Here is a 21,921-nt window from a genome sequence, read left to right on the forward strand (position 1 = left end):
TATTTAGAAAAAAATGTAGATTAAAAACAAAGTTTCAATTTTTTATTAAATACTTTATTTCATTAGTAGCTTTACTTTGATATCTTTTTTATCTATGCAACAACGGTAATAATGTGTTCAGTGTATAATTTTCACGTAACTTAGTGTATATTTATAACGCATATATGACTCTATGTAAAATTAATTTTCATTGTATCTTGTTTATGTCATATAAATACGACATGTGTGTGAGTATGTGTGCGTGGACAATAGTGCCACGTAGTATATTTTTGTAAAATAACAGTGTACATCTTATGCATTTATGCCACAGTTCTTTCAGAGTAGTAAGTTCAAACTCAATTCGGGAGATACATTTACATATACATAATCTGTACATAGGACCTGTACATAGGACATGTGTCCAACAGTTATTCTATACACGTCTTACTTTTATGTATTCTATATTCATTGTTTTCTCGTGACACGTAAAAATATAAATTATGAGCTTGTTGCATCTAAGTTTGAATTTCAGAAATCGTTAACTGTATTGCGTTTTATACTAAAATAATATAAAAAGCAAATATATAACAAGTAGTCTGTAGAATAGATTACTAATAATGCGTAAAAAATATTTGAATTCATTTACGACGGTCATTTACTTAACAATTACTGAACCTAGTGTGTAGATTAACCCTTGGACGGACTGAACTAACTTTTCCTCGTCTTTCTCCTCTCATTATTATGCCATAATTAAATTGATTGTACCTTTTTGTATATAAAATTATTTTCAGGACTTAAACAATTTGGTGATCCTCTTAGGTCAGTTGAATTATCTGTCCGCATTTTTCCATGCTTTTTTAAATGTTATAATTATCTTTTTGTGTACAAATAGACTTAAAACCCATCATAGTACATTTAGATTAAAAACTAACAAAAAATATTTGATTCTTATAAATTAAATAATATTAATTTCAATTGTATAATAGATTTCTCTACTAAATTTCGAGCGCTCTTAGTACTGCGAACTTTATTATTTAAGATACGTTTCAAAGTAATTAATTTCCATGAAAATAAACTGTTACATTAATAGAATATATTTTCACTTTTATTATAAGCTTTTTACAGAATGTAATTATCGACATATGCACCTTTGGTCAGAGAGTTTTCTACCTCCTATCGATTGTTATCATATATTTTCAGTGTTATATCTCACGTTATACCCGACTTTCGCGAATGTCTGCCAGTGCTCCAAAATTTCTAGTCTCTTCATCAGAATAAACAGTTTCGCTTTCTAGCCTGTGCGACCTGCCGACAGCCTCGTCAGTGCTTTGATTTCTTATATAATATCCTATCGGATTAGATTCCATATTGTGATTAGTTTCATCCGTCTGGCCATTTTCGGGATGTATATTTCTTAGACTAGATTGATCTTCCTCATTCGCTTGTGCTCTCGACCTATCGTTTTCAGTTGCGTCGTTATACCAGTTTTGCGAAGTCTGGCTATTGTTGCAATCGTCGGAACGTGATATCCGGACGAAAACTACTCCAGTCTCTTGGTTATCTCTCTGTGAATTTTCTATGTTATTTCTACTTTCTTCGCTAGTTCTCGACATGCTTCGAACAAGATTTCTTGTATTCATTAACTCATTTGCCGACGTTATATTCCTCGATACTTGATCGGTATTATTTGGGATCACTCTTTCGTTGTTTCGAATGTTATTATCGGACAAGCAATAATTTCCATTATTCGACAACGTGTCGCTTTGTCGTTCGCTTACGTTTCCGTTCACGTTATAAAACGAGGTTTCGTCTTGATAAGTTCTAAGAGTCTCAAAGTTCGCATTACTAAATACTCGTGGTACCATCTCCTGACTCAACCGGTATAATTCTAATTCGTTATCGACGTAATAGCTATCAAGTGGATTGCTAATGATGGATGGATTTCTCGAGACGGTCCTTCGTGGGAAGCTTTGACTCGAGAAATTCGTTACGGTCGCATAAGGGTATGCTATTGTATTCATCGGATTGCTTAGTATATGCGGACAACCATCTAAACTTTGCATTTCAATTTCTTCTTTGCCATCGTGACAATAACCGTGCATATCTATCTCTTGAGGAAGATTGGCAAACCTAACGATAAAATTATCAAATCTATTAAAGAGAAATTATCGCAAATATCTTTAGAATCAAAACTGACCTGTGTAGTAAGATATCGGAATACGATGGCGGCATATCCGACTCTTCTTTACCATAGATACTCTCGTAAGTTGGTGGTGGAAAACACCCAACGGATCCTAAGCTATCTTTGCTTGACGTTTCTGCATCCATCTCGAGTATACTACCTTGGCTGTTTTGTAGCTGATGTCGAATTATGCCTCGTGGATTTCTTTGAGCACGTAGTACGCTATCACCTAGTTCCACCAAATCTAAACCTGTTCCGGCAAATAACATAGAGTAACTAACATTTTCGTCTTCGATTCGTTGATATTCTACAACTTGAAAGAAAAGGAGAAGAAGAAGAAAGGAGTTTAGTACATGTTAGCAATCTCACCAGTTGGATCGGTTTGAAACTGCGTGAAGATCGTACCATCCACAACGAGCATCCTACCGTGTGGCAAGAGAATAATCGTTGGTGTTGCTACCATAGTTTGATCGTTATTGCTAAATCGTGAATCCGGCTCTGGATCTTCGAGTTGGCAGCAACAATGTCGTCTGCACAATGATCTGCAGAACGGTGCGCCCCAACAGCAATAAGCGAATATAAAGCAGAGCACAGCTAGCATCACCAAAAACGTGACTACCCCTTGGCGTTGTTGAGCGGCTGTGAGGACTGGACCTTCGCCGCCGCCGCCGAGACCGATGCCGAATCCTAACCCAGCGCTGTTGCTCATCTCCCCTGTAATCGTCATTTCTTTCTTAAATATCATAGATTAGTTAGTATCATTGGCTCATACACAAATGAACCACAATAGTTTGAATCAACTTCTTTACTTCCTTATTTTATCCTATATTTAGATACTTTACCCTGTTGTATTCTCTGTATTTAGTTATTTTATGCGCTAACATGTTATATAAAAGAAATCCAAGTTCAGGTATTATTCTCTCGCGGCGAATAGGCTCCGCTTCAGCCTATTGGACACGTTTCGCAGGAACAATCGGACATTAATCGCAAACATTTTCCCTTTCGCGCGATAAATGTATTTCAATCCGCAATGCGGAGTAAATAGCGATACTAACGCATCTGTTCTTGGCAATGATCCAATTTTGTGCGATGAATTTTAATGCAAGGAAAATTTGATCGCCGTTTACCGAACATTTTATTACATTATTTGAAAAATTAATTGTACGTTTTCCATCGCTGCTGCAATGTTTTTAGCATACCCACATTCACCCACGTTGATTCCATCAAAATTGATCTTTTCCTTTCGTTTGCCTTCTCTTATTCTATCAATTAACGGTATAAATTATTTTTACGTGGATACATTTTACATATTAACTGTTATACATCGTTGTCACGGAGTTCGATGAACAGAGAAATGATCGTACTGTACGGTAATGGTAATGGTAATGAAGCTACCTGAAGCGCATCGATTATAACACGCGCGAGAAACAACTTGGAACGTTGGGACGCTCTCTCTTACGCTTTACGCTAACGGAATATGTTTCGTTATCTGTCGGGAAGTAAAGTAAGGTGAAAGTGAGAAGAGTGCGGTAATCTTGACATATTACAGGCGACGATAGTGGGTCAGTAATTCCAATCGTACCTGGGTTCATAGATTACTTGGAAAGTGTCGGAATATTACGTACGTTTTCTGATACAGAGAAAGTGGTAATCTGGTAATTGTCGTAGCTAAACTTCGGAACTGCGGTTTCTTCATTAGCAAAATGCAAATATATTTCATGATGTTTTCGTTCAATTATTCAACTCGAAACGCATCGTTTCGATTTGCGATATGTTATATTTAATAAATTGATTTTCTTGCATAATAGATACATGTATCATAAATATATGTACGTAGTAGTATCCTTTGAAACAATCTTCGTTTCTTTCTCTTACCACAAGTTTCAAGTCCCTTTTATTTGAAATCAATTGTATGTAAAATCGATTAGGTAAAGGTGTAATTAAATATAACAAAAATTCATTTACCTTGGGTAGTAATGTTGTACAGCCAAGTCGCCCCCGTGGTGGACACAGACTCCGTAATTTTGCGCGATTCGTACACCACGAAAATAATCCTCTTAAATTTCGCAGAAAAATATTCTTTTCTCCTCTTCAACGATTTTTAAACACAAAATGATTATGTCGACAGCCGTTGCCCGTAACGTATCGCATTGCGCGATTTAAAGTTTCTACACAAACTAACAACAATCCAAGTAACATACACACAACTTAAGTGATACGTTAGTTACTTATCGTTGACACGACAAGATAATAATTCCATTAACAATCTCATTTCTCTTTTCTATCTCTTAATAAATTATTATATTTCCGCGGCAAATTTGCTCGTTTTGAAATTTATCGCGAAATATTACGCGGTCAGGATTAGTAATTTACATTGGAACCAGTTTGAAGCTCGTTGTCAATGACATTGGAGGAAATGATGAAGGTGTTATATTATATCGCGGACTCGATGATCCTCGCGACGAGTTCGCAGGAGAATCTCTTCACGAAGGCATCGAGCGTGAAGTCGAACAACGTAAGTACACTGTCATCATGGAGATACTCTTGACCCATTTTAATATCTCCCCACTTAACATCAACCTGCTGCTTTTCGCCTTCGATGCCTCTATTTTTCAATTAGGAACGTCCGCTGGCCGATACATTTCGTTTCTTATTTCTTAGCCGTGTTCCCCTCCTCACGACCTAAGTTCCGACGCTTAGGTCCTATCGTCGTATCTCATCGCGACATTTCCTCGTCATGTACTTTCGTTAGCGCCGTTTCTTTTCGTTCCTCTTTGTTCTCCTCTGTTATCTTCGTTTTGTTTTAGACAGCTGTATACTGTAACAAGATTGAATTTCATCGATTGAAAATTCAAGTTTCCTGAAACGTCTGCCGATCGATTTCATCAGACGCAGTACGGTTTTTATATAGTACAGCGACGAATTCGAGAATTCTTTTGGCTATGTCGTGTTCGAGTCAAACGATATTTACTTGTGCGACAAATTTTGCATAACACTCGATGACATATGATATACGTTTCAATTTAATTAACGCTCTTATCGGCGAACGATATTCATTTCATTCATTTCACGTTTGACATATTTTCATCTGAAACCTTTGCAAGGATGCAGGCATTCCATTTAATTGTTAAATCGAATCGTTGACATCCCTTTCCGTTGACTTTGACGTCATCGATTGCAGATGAAGGCGCGCCATATTATTTACAATTTACCGAATGTCCAGCTGAACAAATTGTAAAGTACAAATTATATGATACAAAAAGAAAAAAAATATTATTTACTGTCGATTCATTGTGCATTCACGCAATAACTTTTCAAAATATTTCTTTTCTCTACACCGTATAATTTTGATGTAATATCTAGAAACGTCACTAATATACGTATATTTCTAAATCGAATTCGTTTAATTGTTTGTAAAATCAGATCGAACTAATTAGCAATTCTTCGAGATTGAGATTAATAGATTACAAGTTAAATGCAAGTATAATACTTGTTTGTAATAATATATTTGAACAATGTCGTAGCCATGATTCACGCACATCATTATCGCACATTATTGTCACACTGAAAGATAAAACTGTGTACATGTGATAATACGTAGTAAATTCGAGGGTAAGTTTCACGCTACATAATCACTTTTAGTCTCAACAATATTTGCATAATACTTGCATCACGATTTATAACTATTGATCTATACAAAGTAACACAGTAACATTTGAACTTTTGACTTCTTTTAGATCTTCGTTTCGTCGAAAGGATAACGATTACAAAAACGGTAGTATTTATTCGTTGTATGTACCTTAATATGTGGGTTATATCCGGTATATGAGGCCAGTGTGTCGAATACGTTACTACTTTACTACCCTCGAACTTCTCCGTTGCTTGTGGGGCGCAGCACCTTCTCACGACCCCTTGAGACCACTGGCTTACGATTCGTCGATGCTCTCCTCGATGGCGCTTGTTTACCTCCCTCCTATCCTGTTCCCCACTCTCGTACATAAAATCGTTGTAGTTTTTTCTACCCTTTCCCATCTCTCTTACTTTAATATTTTGGTTTCTTATTAGTTTCTAAATTTTGCTCCAAAAATAAATACATTTTTTTCTCATACATATATCGTTTATTTAATCAAGATATTTATAACAATATTTTACAAAAGTACAAATTTCGTATAGCTAAATTAGTCAAATAATTTCTGTGGTAAAATGTCCAAAATCCACTCTTTGAAGGCCTGTATCTCGATCTTACTTAATTCGTGATCTACGTTATTTAATGGTACAAATTGAGTATTAACACCGAGTTCTTTTAGACTGTTATAGCATTCTTCTCCCCATTTTATTGGGACGAGTTTATCATTAACACCGTGAAATTGCAGAAGAGGTGGAGCATGTATTCCTGGATTGTTTTTCAAATGCTATGCGTGATAACAAAAAACAAGCGTCAAATGTGTTGATATTAAAAAATAATAATATGGGAATTTATATCGCCATATGTACCTGATATACAAGTGAATTTTTATTAAGAAAGCTAGACATAGCGCAACATCCAGCTAAAGATAATTTGTACCTATACGATAAATACATCGATAGGGCTCCTCCCATTGAAAAACCAGCAACAACGATTTTATCGTTTGGTATACCATCAGAAATTTCTTTATCGATAAGTTCTGCGATAGTTACACACATTGAATTTATTGATTGAGCGTCTTCTTGGGCTTCTATAGATATACTCTTACGATCGAACCATACATGACTTTGCTAAAATAACAATTATTTTGTATACATTATCAATCTGTTTTATGCGTTTTAAATTTATCGTGTCAATTTATCATATTACCATCCCACCAAGAGGTGTATAAGGTTGAAGAGGTGCGGTAGGGTAAATAATTTTTATGTGTGGAAATTTTAATTCCTCCCTATTCAGAATGTCGATCCACTCTTTAAAATTACTCCCAGTAGCTCCTGAAATAGTAATATAAAAAATGACTTTCAACGTTCACCTATTAATTATTTCATATAAAAAATAATCAATAATAAATAAAAACTTATTGACAAGTAATATAAATATACCTGATCCATGAAAAAGGAATAGACTAGCACTATGGACGTTACTGGCATTTACAACGTTAATCTTAGGTAGCTTAGCCATATCACTCTTAATGTTATCACTCTTAACGACACCAAACTAGTCAACAACCAAACACTGACTGATGACTTTTCATATTGTTTATATAATTATCTACTCTCTTATGGTCATTATCTTCCCTTTATCGTGCAAAGCAAGACGTCCAACATTTCGATCTTACAATTCCTAAACGAATAACTTAAATATTCCTATTCCGTGAAGGTAGTTCACAACGTTTAAAAATTGTACGACAGACTTAATAAAATATATATGTACATATTTAATATATATTTATTCTTTTTACTAATTGCAAACAGGGATAAAAAGTGTGTAAATTTATTAAAAACATTTATACAATGCACTTTGGTAAATAAAGCCACGTTATGTATGCCATGTAAAGTATACATGTCTCTTCTAATTCAAATATTTATCAATTATCGTAAATTAAAGTATCAATCTAAGTTATAGCATGGTAATATCTCGACGTTAAATATATATCATGACGTAGTCGAAACAAATACGAAGTATTTTCATAGGAACTGTACGATGAAAGTCAATTGTTTATAAAAAGTTTTCGCTCGACGGCCGAATCGTTGACATAACCTCGTTTCTGCGCACGCATATCTCGATTACCATTCGACTTTCTTCGAGATCATTTGAAAACGCATGCCAGACAGCGGTAGCGGCTGGGTTAAGGCATGAGTAGTTGGTCGCGTTGACAGGGTTTGGTGTCGTGTCGATGGATACGTTGGTGGTGTTCTGCTAAAATTTTTCTCACGCTGTTCGATCGGTAGAGTTATGTTTAATGAATCGTAACGACCTAGCGGAACGATGCAGAGAAGTGGTGAGTAGCGAGAAGCATCCTTCAACGCGTGCAATACGTAGAAATTCGATGGCTCGTCGAGACAACCATTTTGAGGGCGCCAAATTTTTGCGTCAATACACAGCGCCGTAAGCCGTAACTGCCCGGTCAATACAGCAGCCGACCTAACCTACCAACTATTTGATGAAACACATTTTCAACCGTTTTAATTTAACCACATAAATTGCATTATTACTTTTTGCCCTTTACGATTGCATCATATATATCTTTAGAATCGAGATTCCTCTGAGTTTTGTCATCCTACAACGCGTAGTTCATTCTTACCTTCTTTTGCACCGTGTGCAGTCTTACTATTCTCTTTTCGTGTGAACTCTGTCAACAGCAACATTTTATGAAAACATTGTGCGAAACATAATATATTCTCACTTTTTTGTATTACCTATAGGCATATTGTGTGATAATTAATAAGCGACTCCCTATTGCAATAAATATCGGATAACAATATTATAGTACTATATGTGTATTTTTCATTACAAGCATCGTGTACACCATGCATAATATGCGTATGCGATTTCAGATTCGGACAATCTTAATACAATTAAAATACTTAAAATGATTCAATGATTTAAATAAGCATTTGTTAAGATCAGGATAAGTATATGTAAATTTCTCGTCAACTAGCTTTTTCTAGTAGGAATTAAAGACAGAGTTTTCTTTCTACTCTCGCTGTAGAAGATCGTGCAGCTTGCATTACTGGTTGTACGGTGTAGTTCAATGTTATGTTTCATCTCACTTATCACCATCACTTACTCAACCGTACACAAGTGGTCTAAATAGCACGGTGTAAATTGCCATCTCAAGTTAACCAGGAGGAATCAAAACAAATCTTTTCTGAGAGCTGAACTCTCTTCCTGCGCGCTGTTTATCTTAATTACATTCGCTCTGTGTCTCGCAACAAAAATAATACAACTCGATTATTTTAAATTACCCTGTAGAAATTATTTTTTATTATTTTATAGTTTGCAACATTAGTATTTATTAAAAAAATATCAGGAATATCGTTGTGGTACGGAAGGAATATCATACAGTAGCATCTAATATTAGCGTATAGTGTTAATGTTTGTGATCCAGCTGTTTTACCAGTGGCCGTAATGCGGTGCCCCCAACTAGCTCGTTTTCTTTACTCGTGTAACATTAAACTATTATTCTACGCGACTCGGTGAAATCATATCTGTCGCATATATTTTGATCTTGGTAGTAATGCAATAATAGCGAGTATGTACATCTTGCCTGTCCGTGTTTTTTACTTTCTTCCTGAAAGGTGTGTCTATCTATATCCTTAGCGAAAGAAAGTTACAATCATATCGTTGTTTCTAATCCATTAAGGACGGACGCATTGCGTTAACGCAGCATTTCATTCGTCACATTTTTCGATCGATTTACACTATCGAATTCCGTTCCTTTAGTTTGTTTGTTCGGTCATTCGTTTCTTTCCTAACATTCTGACTACGAACGATAAATTTCAGGCATTTGCTTAGTGTCTTTCTCGCCGCTAATTCTCCCACCTGGATCTTACAATTTTCCTACGTTTAAAGAATTTGACATATTTGTAACATGCTAACGAAACGAATAATTTCAGATCGTTCTTCGATTTCGCTTGTGAAATAATTTTACGTTGAATACGAGGGATCATCGGGCAAGGAGCGACGAGGGAAAAAAGGAAATATAACGATCAGTTATTACTGATTGGCGACGCATTCCGAACCTTGCTTTATTGTACATTCATTTGTCTGACCTCGAAGCTAAACTTGAATGAATAGCTATCTGTATTTAAAGATGGCTCGAACTTCTTCTTGTCGCCTCTTCCGACTGCATCCTGAATCGAAGCTTCTATTTAAACGATCGCCGACTGAAAAACATTAGCTAAATATTAGCAACTTATCGATAGCGTGGTTAATTCGGTATATGTACATATGTACGTAAGATAAGGGAGAGCAAACGAGAATGTAAGTAAATTATACGGCCACATGTTGGAATTTCACTTTTGTAATCTTTATCTTATCGATAGCACGATACCGTAACCGATAATTTATCGATAAATTATCAATAGACATTTCCAAATTCTCTAGGGCGTTCGAAGGAATGTCGAAGATACAAAGAGATATGTAAAATATTCGTAGTATAGCACTCTCTATGATATTTCGTAGATTTTATTTATTTATTAAAATTACAATCAATTCTCGCGTTGAGAATTTTCAGTAATTTTTCTGGCGTGGCGCAGTGACATGGCTGTTTATTTACAATAAGTTAATACTTCTTATAGATGAGTATAATTTATAAGCAAGTATTATAAATAAGTAAATATTACTTAATTTAGATAACTAATCGAATCTAGCGTTTAGGTCTAGCGGGTAGTGTCTCTTCAGCCTGCGAATCTGGTCCGTTGTATCAAGTAGTCCAGTGATTAGGGGGTTTCGGTGTTTGTCGACTCTTTTGCTATATCTGTCGCTATATTTTGCTATTTCCTCTTCGACTGTGGGTATCTCGAGATCGCGGTGAATTGTTTCGTTGGTAACATACCAAGCTGCATCGATTAATATTTAGTAGATAAGCGAATTTTCTGACTTGCAGCTTTTTCTAATTATTAGGTCATCCCATAAGTTCGTGCCGACTTTTGCGTATACGTCTCATGCGTCGATTTATAAACATACGGCGATAAGGGACCAATGCACTCGAGCTTAGCTGATCGAGAACAGGCTAGAGCAGATTTTCGTGGGTATAAGATCGTAATATAGCGAACACAGTGATATGAATCTCGGAAAGGAAGTTCTGTAACAATTGCCACGAAAAACATACGTGCCGTTTACGGGGAAAATGCGCTTTCATCTGGCACCTGTAGGAAGCGGTTGCAACGTTTTAGAGCTGGGAATTTTTGTTTAGAAGACGAGGAACGCTCCGGGCGTCCTCCTCAAACGGACGAAGATAAAATTCGGGATCTTGTTGAAAAATCACGAAGTTTGACCGTTTAAGAGATGTCAAATGTTTTGAAAATACCTAAGACAACGATTCATAGGTGTTTAAAAAAAATAACATATATAACCGCTCGAAAAACCGCACGACCTTACGGGATCACCTAATATATTCGTCAAAATAAAAACATCGTGTAAATATTTGGTAGCGTTAAAAGACAATCGAATAGCGAAGCAAGCGTTTGAACAGCTGAATTCTTCGACTCGGTTTGCGCAAAATGAATTTTATTCGACTCGAATTTCGAATATACATATATACGTACTCGACACAGCGAGCAACTGCGCGTCATGTATTATTCACAACAAGCGTAGAAAGAGGCTTCTTTCGTTTCGGATTCCCCGTGTCCCGTCGATATTTCATCCACGTTACTCCACGAGAAAGAAAAAGCCATCGCTCGCCGTTAAAAATCAAACTTTCTTCCAATTCTGTCTTTACCTCTGTGTCATCGACCTCTCGTTTATTTCTACAGCTATGCCTGTTCCGTAGTGACATATAACTTTCAAGTTAGACGATCCTGTATCAAATTTTGGATTCCCTACGTTCCTAGAAAAATTGTACGGAGAAACGTAACATTTCGAAAGAACGTGTAAGATTTCTTTTCGAAGCTGTAAAAGCCCAGATCTCCGACAAAAAGGGTCGCGGCGACTCTCAACTCGAGACTAACTCAAGAGGGTCGCAATGTGTTTCCCGAGGCCTTTGCCACGGTTATTTTTAATTGCAATTAGTTTCATAGAAAATTTCTCCGCCAAGATTTCCAAAAGCTTGTTCGTTTCGCGCGAGACGAAAGCCAATGAACTAGACATTTTCTTCGGTCCATTTTTCTGTCCATTAAAAAAATACCATTTTACGGAAATACGAAGGCGACGGATTGTAAAAGGGGCACCCTTCACTCGAAATCTATTAGAATACTTGGCGCTAAAGCGTTAAACGCGTCGCTACAGATGCGTAATAGATTATGCGCGCGTTCCTATGCAAATCGATACGCGATGATACGATGGAATAAAAATAATTAATAAATCGGAATGCGCGGTGCGTATAGGATGGAAGTTGGGCGGGTGATCGACGGGGCAAGAGCGACGGCAGCTTAGAACCGGTGCACCGGCCGGAACGTAAAATAGAAAGAAGGAAAGAAAGAAAAGAGGGAGGCAGAGAGAAGACGCTAGGTTTAACATTATAATTGTGCCGCGCACAGAGAACGGCCGGCCACTTCATCGCCGGCACGTGAAACACGCGGAGGCTCGCCGCCACGCCGCTGGCCGATCGTGAACCCGCGTGCCTCGTCAACATTTTAGTACACTTTCTGTATTCGACGTATAGAGTGTAGACACGCGCAGCCCTCCACCGAGTTACCGAACGTCGCTAACCGGTACACGAGGATCCGATTCTTTTCGCGTTCTTCCTCCGTTTCTTCGAATTTCTTGCGATTCCACGAGTGCAATCCTTGCCATGTGTATAACGAACGGAGCAGTGGTAGTGGTAGCAGTGTGGTTTAAACGCTTTGGACTGTAATCGGAGCAGTCGATTCGACGTTGCTGTCTCTCGATCGCTCTTTGTCTCCGCCACGATTCTCCACCCTCGACGATGGAAAACGCGCGTGTTCGATGAGAAGGAATCGAGATTCCGTGTTTCGGTTGGACGACCGATCGTATTTCGATACGACCGAGCGAACAAAGGATCGGACCAAGGACGAAGCGAGCGTATGGAGTTAGCCGGGTCGTCCGAGCGATCGGTGATCGCGAGCACCGTTTTCATCGATCGAGATCGTTTCATCCGGCAGAGTCGTGGTTCGATCGGTGGAAGAAGGAATCGATGGAATTTCAAACGCTTTCGTTCCGCGCGAGTAACGAGAAAACGCGCCGTGAAATTTCCAGTCGATAGCTCTCCCTCGCTCCAATCTAATTTCGAGTCTTCCGCCGCTTTTGTAGCGCTGCGCAAATCTTAGGAATCTCGCTTCTGTCGCGATTTATCTCGCGTTATCCGATCCGTCGATACGAACGAGGTGAAACGAGGAGCGTCCGATATCGAGATCCAGAGAGAAACGAACGGGACAGCCGTCTTCTTAATTCCATCTGTTCGATCTGATTTTACACGCACTTACGCTTGATCATCTGTTACGCGTTTAGCAGTTTACTACGATATTTTACGTACGTAGGAACGTGGCAGAGGAATTCCTCGCTAAGAGCGAACCTTATCTCCCGTTTAGAGCGATATCGCGTTCGGAGGTCTCTTCGATAATTTGCTTTCGACGTTTCGATGCTGCGCTCTTGGAATTTTTCTCTCCCGTCCTCTTTTTCGGTTCCACGACGAGGAAGAACGTTTCAACGTTTTATCCGCTTAAGCGCCAACACCGCGCCAACACCGCGCCAACGCAACATCTCGCGCAACATTTGCAATTTTTTCATCGGTCGATTTATTCTATTTTCCAGCGTCGCTTCGTCTGTTCGTTAGTGGTTACGAAAAGGAGCCGGAAATATCGAGCGAGGGTTTCGTATATCTTTTCGCATCTTGAAAACGGTATACTTTCTTTGCTTTCTTTACCTCTTTCGCTTTCGCCGAGACTTGGTCTTTGGCGGAGAACTTTAGCGTGAAATTTAAAAACAGGATCGACGTTTCTTCTATCGTGTACCGTTTTCCCCGAGCGTACGAGCTTTATCAAGGATAGCGAAAAATACGCGAGGATCGGATCGACGATGGGCCGCAGGATGTGGCGGAGTTGAAGTACGGTCGAATGGATGCGCCAGAACCAGCACAAGGGGAATTCTCATGATATTTAAGATCCGACACCGGCATTTTCGCGGTTCTCTACTTTTTGCGATATCTATTTTCGTGCCACGTTTACTCGCGTCTCGAGCTGGTCCCGTGATTCCAGCGAGTTCCAAGCCCGAAAGAAAAAGTTTGATAGCAGCGACAAAGTAAAGGGGAGGAGTTGATATTCCAATGATCGAAATGGAAACCTCCACCGTGGTGTTTATCCCGCAAAATACACGTAAGCGACTTCTTTTGCGCTTCCATTAATTACCAACGAAACGATCTAGCGGCGTATAATAAAAAAAACTTTTGATTTTTCGATCGCCAGAGAAATTAGGGTCGATTCGTTGTACGTATGTATGTTGGCTGGCTATGGCCGTGAAGCGATCGATCCATTAAGGGCCAACGTTAAACGCGATTAACGTTGGTTGATCGACGAATTAACGTTTCGTTCAAAATCTTTGCACGATTCTACTCTCCAACGTTATAATCGCGAAAGGAAGTTCTAAACGTTTTATTTCGATATCTTTTCCATCTAGGCAGGTGGTACAGTTTCATATTTGGTCGTTTGGTCTCTACGATGCTAGCCTGCTATTAAAGTTAAGATATTTTCAGAGAATCGAGTCGTTTAATTCGATTTCTGAATGGCCGAATCGCGACTATGACCCTTCCGTGAAATCGACAGGCACAATTTACGCGTGTTCCACTTTCGTCGAACGAGACGGATTAATTCGCATCGCGTTATCGATATTTCGATGAAATTGCTCGCTCGAAAGACGTAGCTTTTTTTTAATCGGATCGTCACGCGGCGTTCTAGTCCATTGGAACGAGAACGATATCTGAGGAGATATCTTGAGAATTGGAAACATCGTTAACCGGTATAAAGATAATTATTCATGTACGTGCACGAGTTAGCAGGGAAAGATGCATTTTCCAACGAACACGTATCTGTGTATGGATAAAGTAGAATCAGAACGAGTACGTTCCACCGTAACGTTCTAACGCGTTAATACCCTGCTCGAGATAATTAGTGGATCGCCTAATCGAATGACCCGATTGCCCAATAAGGTTGTCCTCGGCACTTTGCCAATTTCAATTACGTTAATTCCTTCGCCGCGTTCCACAGTGTAGATTGACAGTGTCGAGAATACAAATCAATAATCGAGCAAGATGACGAAAAAGAAAGAACGTGTGGCGAACGTAACGGTATAATAATTGAGGCGCGATATACATACTCGGATGAAACTCTGCTCGTAATAATACAAACAAGCGTATTCGATAGCCATTTTACGTAATTTAATGCGCGATAACCAATTTTCGAGTTACCTAAAGCAATTCATTTATTTGGAGAATTTGCACAACCGTTGAATATCGTGGCTTTGACGGAGGAGAACGTGATAATTATATGTACAAAAAATGATCGCTTTTCGGGTATCCGCAAAAATGAGTTCGAAACGCGAGATATTTATTAAGGCTAGAACTAGCGAATCATGTGAAACGGCTGGTATCAGATTTTTCATTTTGAACGCGGCTACCAAAAACGTGCAAATATTTTTCTTAATATACAGGCTGTAACTGGTGGTAGAAACGGAAAGGGGGTGATTCTAGGCGAAAAAAGAAGTCGAAAATATAGAATAACAATTTTTCGTTCGAGGCTTTGTTCTCGAGAAAATCGACTTTGAATTTTCGCTCGGTACGCCTGCGGCGCGTTATAACCGATCTCCCTGTAGATCGTTGTCTCTAAAAATTAAAAAAAAAAATTTGTATTCTATATTTTCGACTTCTTTTTTCGCCTAGAATCATCCCCTTTCCGTTTCTACCACCAGTTACCAACCACCCTGTATTATCACGTAATGTTTATCATTATCAAGACGAACATTTTTAAGAGATCCGTCTTTTTAGTCGTACGCTTCATCTAGCAAACCCGACGATATTTTGTCTGCAATGTACTAACACGAACGTTATTTTCCTTCAACATCGCCGGACCTCGTCCTTATCCCCGACATCCTTTTATCGCATTCCTCCTTCCTTCCTCGCTCTCTCTCTCTCTCTCCGTTTTTCTGTTTCCGGTTTCACGCGGATGTTGGATGACCGCACGCTACGCGATAAACGCCGACACGATGACGATGATCGCTATAACCACGACAACGTCACAACCGCCACGGCTACTTCGGACACCACGGCAGCGGTAAGTTTCTGATAAGGCTAGTCACATTCCAATTGTCGGCCGACACGCGTGCAAGCGCGTCCCGTGTTCGCAATACTAAAATCACGGACGTGCTTTCCGTACTGGCAATCCGTACGATTTGGTTCACCTACCAAGCAGACCGTTTCGTTTACCATTGCCTCTTGTCCTCGCATTTTCTTCCATTCGTAATTCCTTGACGAAATACGACCGATCGATCCCTGCTTCGATCCTTTCAGTGGGAATATTTTCCACACCGATACGGCATTCTTATTTCTTCAAATCTTCACACGTTCAATCTACTGTATTTGTATCTAGCGTGTTACCTGAAATCTTTTCGCAACTTACGTAATTCTCTCAATTTTCGTTATTCTCCTCGTTATCGTTATTTAACTATTTTTTTTTTTGTAAAATAATATATATATGTGTGTGTGTGTATATTTTAGACATTAACGTCCGGTTCGTAGCTGTTGCAATATTTAAATGACGACGAAACGAAACCATCGATGAATCGTGTCGGATTGAACGTGTTAAGCGACAGTTGTTTTCTGTGATCTTTCTGACACATGCGGTGTAACGTTCGAGGAAAACGTTCGAGATATCAGTGTTCGACGATACAGTGATACGATTCACGCGAACAATCAAAATCATCAGAGTGAGTAAGGTGCTTGGAACGCAAGGTGCAAGTTTTGCACCGAAACGAAGGGACAATCGATGTGCGATACTCACGGCGCGGCCTATCATGGAATTGCGATAACCACTGATAATCAGGCTCGTTGGAAGTTTTCGCGTGAGCGTGTCCAATTAATCCTGTTTTCGGTGTTTAATTGCCTTTGTCATATAGACAGGGGAAATTCGTTCCTTAAGTAGTTGAGTTCGTTGTTACGAGGGTGCAGGCTTCGCTATTGCGAGCTGCTAGTCGTTTATTCGTGTATTTAAAGTTGTTCCTTATCGATTCGTATAATCAATTACGTGCTCGAGTGCCGAAAATGTTACGGACGTCAGAGGGTATGTAAAGTCTGACGAACGGCGATGATCGATTGAATTCTAACGAGTGGAGCGCGATTAATAAAGAAAACGAGGACGATCGTTGTGACGATAGATTCGTTAAAATGTCAGCATCCGCAGCATCGAGACGTCGTCTAAACCCGGCGATCCTTGCCAGATACAATGGCCAACTAACCAAGCCGTCTCAACAGGTAGTTACTTTCGTTTTATTTTTTTTCTAACGTTTATTTATTTATTCGTTCGATAATACATTTCTGACAAACGAGAAATAACAAGCGGTACAGATAAGTGGGAAAGAAGAGAACGAAAATAACAAGATCGAATTGTTGCAGGCTGATACGTAGTTTAAAAAAAACCGAAAGATTTACGAAAGAAGTAGCGATCGATGGTAAAAGATATCCAGCTAGGCAGATTTGTTTCAAATTTTGCCACTACAATCGTGATAGATGTTTCTCGTTGCAATACTAAACTGGACATTTCAAAATGTTTCGTATTGTTCGTAAACGATTTCGTTTCTTCGCTATATACATATATACACATGTACAATCAAGGTTAAGCACTATCAGCATCCTTATCTACATGCAAATTCTCTAAATTATTTTATTTTTTAGTTTAGGTTATAATACTATTCGAATATTGGGTCGAAGGATGAACGTTGAAAGTAGGTTAGATACGAAACTGTGGTACATTTAGGTAAAGCGGTATGAAATTATTAAAAATCGTCAAGTACCGAAAGAACGAGAATCGCAAAAGTTTTTTTAAGCGTTCAGGAATAATGGCAATGATCTGAATAATATTGTGTAACTTGAGTTCTTTACGGTGTCGATGATCGCCGATTGACTTGCCGAGTAGCCATGTCATGCTTGGTATTCTAACGCGACACTAGCAAGTATGTATACATATATGTACGTAGCAGAGAATACTTGAAGCATCGTGGCCTTAATTGAACCTGAGCTAATAAGAACATCGAACTATTAAAGCTATGTGTATCGTTGTATTTCCGAATGCCACATGCATTCGCAAATACATTGTTTGTGGTCTCTATCATTTACAATCTGAAATGATTATTCTTTAACAAATGATACTACAACGGATAGAATATTATTGCTTTTAATCTTACGTTTGGTATTAAAATTTGTAAAAGTCGTATTAGATATTAATTCGTTATGAATTCGTTAAAAAGGTTTATGTATATATAAGGTGCAGTTATGTGGAATTTTCGAATTAACGAACAAACGAAGAAAAAGTTCGCCAGACACCTAGCGCCACCATACCCGAGTAGTCTAGTATGTAGTTACATTTTACATCCATGAAAACAGCCGGTAAATAAGAGCAATGCTGTTCCTCGTTCATTTTAATTAACAAACTGGACTGTAGCTCATAACGAGCTTCACCGTAACATTAATTATTGTCGTAACGTGGAAACGTACAACTTTTTCACATTAGAAATTTTTCTTCATCCTTCTTATTGACATTAACGTACGATACATTCACCTGTAATCTATAATCTATACCATTCATAGGATACGCAATGTACGTAGATTCGCAATAATTTCAATTTTTTACGATACAGTTCGAAATACAAAAATCGGATTATACCGAAAGAAAGCTTAGCAACCACGTAATCCCAAACAGAAACCGAAATTAAGTGGAAACACTTGGATTCGTAGGACAGTGACTGCGGTGTATCTTCGTTTGTAATCTAGGAAAAATGGTTTTGAACGAGATGATTCGTCGGCTTGGAACACTGACCGAACTATATACACGGTGAGAACAATATGTTCGCTGATCCGCCAGGCTGCTCGTATAGCGTGTTCCTATTGGTCGTCGTTATTTCATGGAACACATGCGCAGTGAAGAGAGGCAGCCAGAGCTTCGTTGGTTATCCGACGAGCACAAGCGGCGATGTAGCGAACTTACCCCCACTTTTGGTGGTCGCTGCGTCAGGCGTGGTCGTTCGTTAGCGTTAGGGATCGCAGTACATCCGAGTCTGGCGAGTCGTATGAGTCGGTCTTCGTGTTGTCGCTTCGTCAACCTTTGTTGGCAAGACTGTGTGCATATATGCGCGCCCGCGCGCGTGTGTTAGTGTCCGTGCTTGGCAGAGAGAGGTCGTTTAACTTTTTCTTCCCCATCGTTGTTTTTCTTTTACTTGCCAATCCGGTGGAACGAAGAATAACGTTGTTCGAATCTTCTCTTTTCTCATAAAACAAGAAAAAATACGGAGAAACTATAATCGATAATGAAACAATGCATAGAAAAGTGAGAGTGAACGTGGCCACGTTCGGCCGGTTTGCCGACAGCGTGAATCACCAGCAGCAACACCGGCGTTCATGAGCCCACGCAATTCTAACCGATGCACGAGATTTCTCTCTTTCTCCTCCCTCTTTCACTCTTTTTCTTACTACCCTCTCTCGCTCTTTACTCCTAGTACTACACTGTGCTACACTAATACCGTACTACATTGTGGCACTCCAGTGCCGTTTCATATTTGCGTACGCAAATTTTCCCGTTCCAGTGTGACAGATACAATATACACAAAGTCATAATATAGTGAGTATTTTCGTTGGTTTCCTTCCGAGCAAAGAGATGACTGATCATTTCACAATGGACACATATATGTATACGTGCGTGGTGTGCTCGAATTGTGCGTTCGTTTGTAACATTATCAGCAAAGCCTATGACCGTGATATAGTTTCTGTTGATCCTGTGTAACAAAGGCGTTTCCAAGGGCACGTTGTGATTTTCATAGCGGGCCAACATATCGCCATTCAAGGGATCCTAGTTCACACTCGAAATCCATTGTTTTTTTTTTTTTTGTATCTCTTGTTCCGCCCGTGTGACCAAAGATTCGCTCAAAGGAATCTTTTTTTGCAACTCTTTCCCTCCCACCCTCTGTCTGTCTGTCTCTGTCTCTGTGTGTGTGTCTCTCTCTCTCTCTTTCTCTCCCCCTACCTTCTCTCTCTCTCACTTTCCTTCTACAATTGGAGTTGAATGAGAGTTTAATGCCTTATACAAAGTTCTTTGTAATATCACTATCTTTGATGAAGTAATCGTTGTAATTTCTTGAATTTAACGTTTGTGGGAAATCAGGATAAATGGCGATCTAAGAGAGAATACGCGCGCGCGCGCGTGCTCGTATGTGATAAAATTCATTGCTAACTCTAAGCAGTTATTGTATTCACAGTACATTCTTTGCTTTTTAATTAAAAGTGCTTTTCCTACTGCAACGCTACTAGATACATACGAATTATACTTCCTTCGATCCTTAGACAGAAAGAAAAAGAAAGGAAACGCGACACGACTCTCTATTATGATTTTCTTAGTAAGAGAAATAAGGAAATTAGAAATATAGCAAGCTGTGTTTCGATATAGGGGAGAAGGAGAGAAAGAATCGTGTGGAATAGAAATCACGTGAAATCGTGAAGAAATGTCGACCGAAAATCAAAACGGCTCCGCCGGTACACAAAGCAACGGGATAAAAACGACGATCGGTTGGTCGTCGACGACGAGGACTGTCTCGAACAATTCGTCGTTTTTGCACACTAGTAATTCGATGTTGAACCGTGATAAGCCGCGTCAAGTGCCACCGCCAACTTTGCCAAAATACACGTCGAGCTTTAACGCCGGTTGGAATGGAAGCGGCACGACCGAACGATTGAGCCGAGATCGCGAAGTTGGAGGTAGTTACAGACTGGCGAGCCTCGACAGGCTTGCCCTTAGGCAGAGGATACTTGATGGGGAGAAATCAAACGGCGACACCACGTCGGTAAGCCTAAATATTAGACACGGAGAAATATCGATCACGTATCGATTATTATCCGTAAGTCACTCTTTGAAAATGTCTTTTTCCGTCACTCTCGATAGTTTCGATATTTTTGTTCTATGGTCGAGGCTATATATGCTACATGTGTATATATATATATATATATATATATTTATGTATATATACTACATTATCACAGAACACTTATGTATTTATATGAAATATTTTGGAGTTTAATTAGCACTGTAACGAGACGAGGCGTATCGTGATAGTGTTGGTAAAATTTGAAATGTATTTCAGAAGGTATATATTTAATGCAGAAATTCATTTAGTAAAAAATGAATACGATATATATTTCTGCAATAATGAAATAATGTTTCTTCTTTTCTTGTGTAGTAGATCGAATGTTTCAGTTTACGGTAAAATCGTCGAGACTATGATTTATTCGCGTGTAAACGAATCGATACATACATTAACTATATAAAATGAAGTAGCATCGAATATCGACGATATAGATGGGATAGGAAATTCAATTGGCACAAATAGCGAGTTCGCAGTCGAGATTGCGACGATTAGTCTTTAAGGTAGATTTCATATCGATTAACTTAACCTGACTCGCGTTTAACGGGCCGGGTCATAGAACTTGTAACCTTAGTTGTCTTTGAGGAGCTTCATCGTAAATCTAAAATCGATAAGTCTATAAAGGTAACGGACGAACACGCTTTAATTACAAAAAGATTAATCAACCACGGAAACTGCGTGGAATGTTAACCCTTGCTATACACAGGGATCTTATATCAAAGTTGTAGATCTTTAACATTCTTTTAACGCTAACGTTACGAACCACGGCCAATATGGCTGATACGAAATTTTTTATTAACTTTCGTTCTCTCTTTAAATTTGGAATTCTCTTGGAAAGTATTTACACTGAAAATATTTTAAAATATTCTTATTTAATTATTTATTTATTTATTATGTTTATTAATTTATTCGTTATTATTATTAATATTGTTATTTAATATCGTAGCTTGCAATTATATACGTTATAACATAGCATGCAAGAAAGTGCGTCCTTTTGATC

The 21,921-nt window shown here is 38.7% G+C and overlaps 3 protein-coding genes and 1 long non-coding RNA gene across 19 annotated transcripts in view; 2 read left to right on the forward strand and 2 right to left on the reverse strand.

The window, feature by feature from the left end:
- Positions 1-32: 32 nt before the first annotated feature.
- Positions 33-6,095, reverse strand: LOC117156308 (uncharacterized). 7 transcript variants are annotated; one of them, XM_076624148.1, is made up of 6 exons: positions 5,961-6,095; positions 4,127-4,979; positions 4,037-4,052; positions 2,531-2,875; positions 2,177-2,411; positions 33-2,109 (listed from the first exon to the last, which is right to left on the reverse strand). In XM_076624148.1, exons 4-6 carry the CDS (start codon positions 2,868-2,870, stop codon positions 1,194-1,196), a joined length of 1,491 nt encoding a protein of 496 aa, XP_076480263.1. In that variant the 5' UTR covers positions 2,871-2,875; positions 4,037-4,052; positions 4,127-4,979; positions 5,961-6,095; the 3' UTR covers positions 33-1,193. The 7 variants fall into 7 exon arrangements, with proteins under 7 accessions (XP_076480263.1, XP_076480262.1, XP_033189107.1 ...); XM_076624147.1 differs by lacking the exon at positions 4,037-4,052; XM_033333216.2 differs by lacking the exon at positions 4,037-4,052 and having other exon boundaries at positions 4,127-5,384; positions 5,961-6,092.
- Positions 5,581-6,269, forward strand: LOC143303574 (uncharacterized). Its single transcript, XR_013060032.1, has 2 exons — positions 5,581-5,773; positions 5,899-6,269. It is a non-coding gene; the product is annotated as an uncharacterized LOC143303574 (long non-coding RNA).
- On the reverse strand, positions 6,257-7,569 carry LOC117156215 (lysophospholipase-like protein 1). The gene is made up of 4 exons (XM_033333050.2): positions 7,229-7,569; positions 6,996-7,120; positions 6,656-6,916; positions 6,257-6,573 (listed from the first exon to the last, which is right to left on the reverse strand). The coding sequence occupies exons 1-4, from the start codon at positions 7,305-7,307 to the stop codon at positions 6,340-6,342; spliced, it is 699 nt and encodes a 232-aa protein (XP_033188941.1). The 5' UTR covers positions 7,308-7,569; the 3' UTR covers positions 6,257-6,339.
- Positions 7,570-7,944: 375 nt separating this feature from the next.
- The window catches only part of pnut (septin 7-like protein pnut), a 42,072-nt gene continuing 28,095 nt past the window's right edge, over positions 7,945-21,921 (forward strand). For 2 of the 10 annotated variants that reach the window (XM_033333026.2, XM_076624141.1), the window contains exon 1: positions 19,047-20,843. In XM_033333026.2, coding sequence (XP_033188917.1) covers positions 20,505-20,843 — 339 coding nt within the window. In that variant the 5' untranslated portion in view covers positions 19,047-20,504. Of the gene's footprint in view, positions 8,128-15,659; positions 16,073-16,114; positions 17,269-19,044; positions 20,844-21,921 lie in introns of those variants that run through there. The other 8 variants (XM_033333020.2, XM_076624139.1, XM_033333021.2 and 5 more) reach the window with 8 other exon arrangements.

This window comes from Bombus vancouverensis, chromosome 14 (assembly GCF_051014615.1).
Source record: "Bombus vancouverensis nearcticus chromosome 14, iyBomVanc1_principal, whole genome shotgun sequence".
In the NCBI taxonomy this organism is placed as follows: domain Eukaryota; kingdom Metazoa; phylum Arthropoda; class Insecta; order Hymenoptera; family Apidae; genus Bombus; species Bombus vancouverensis.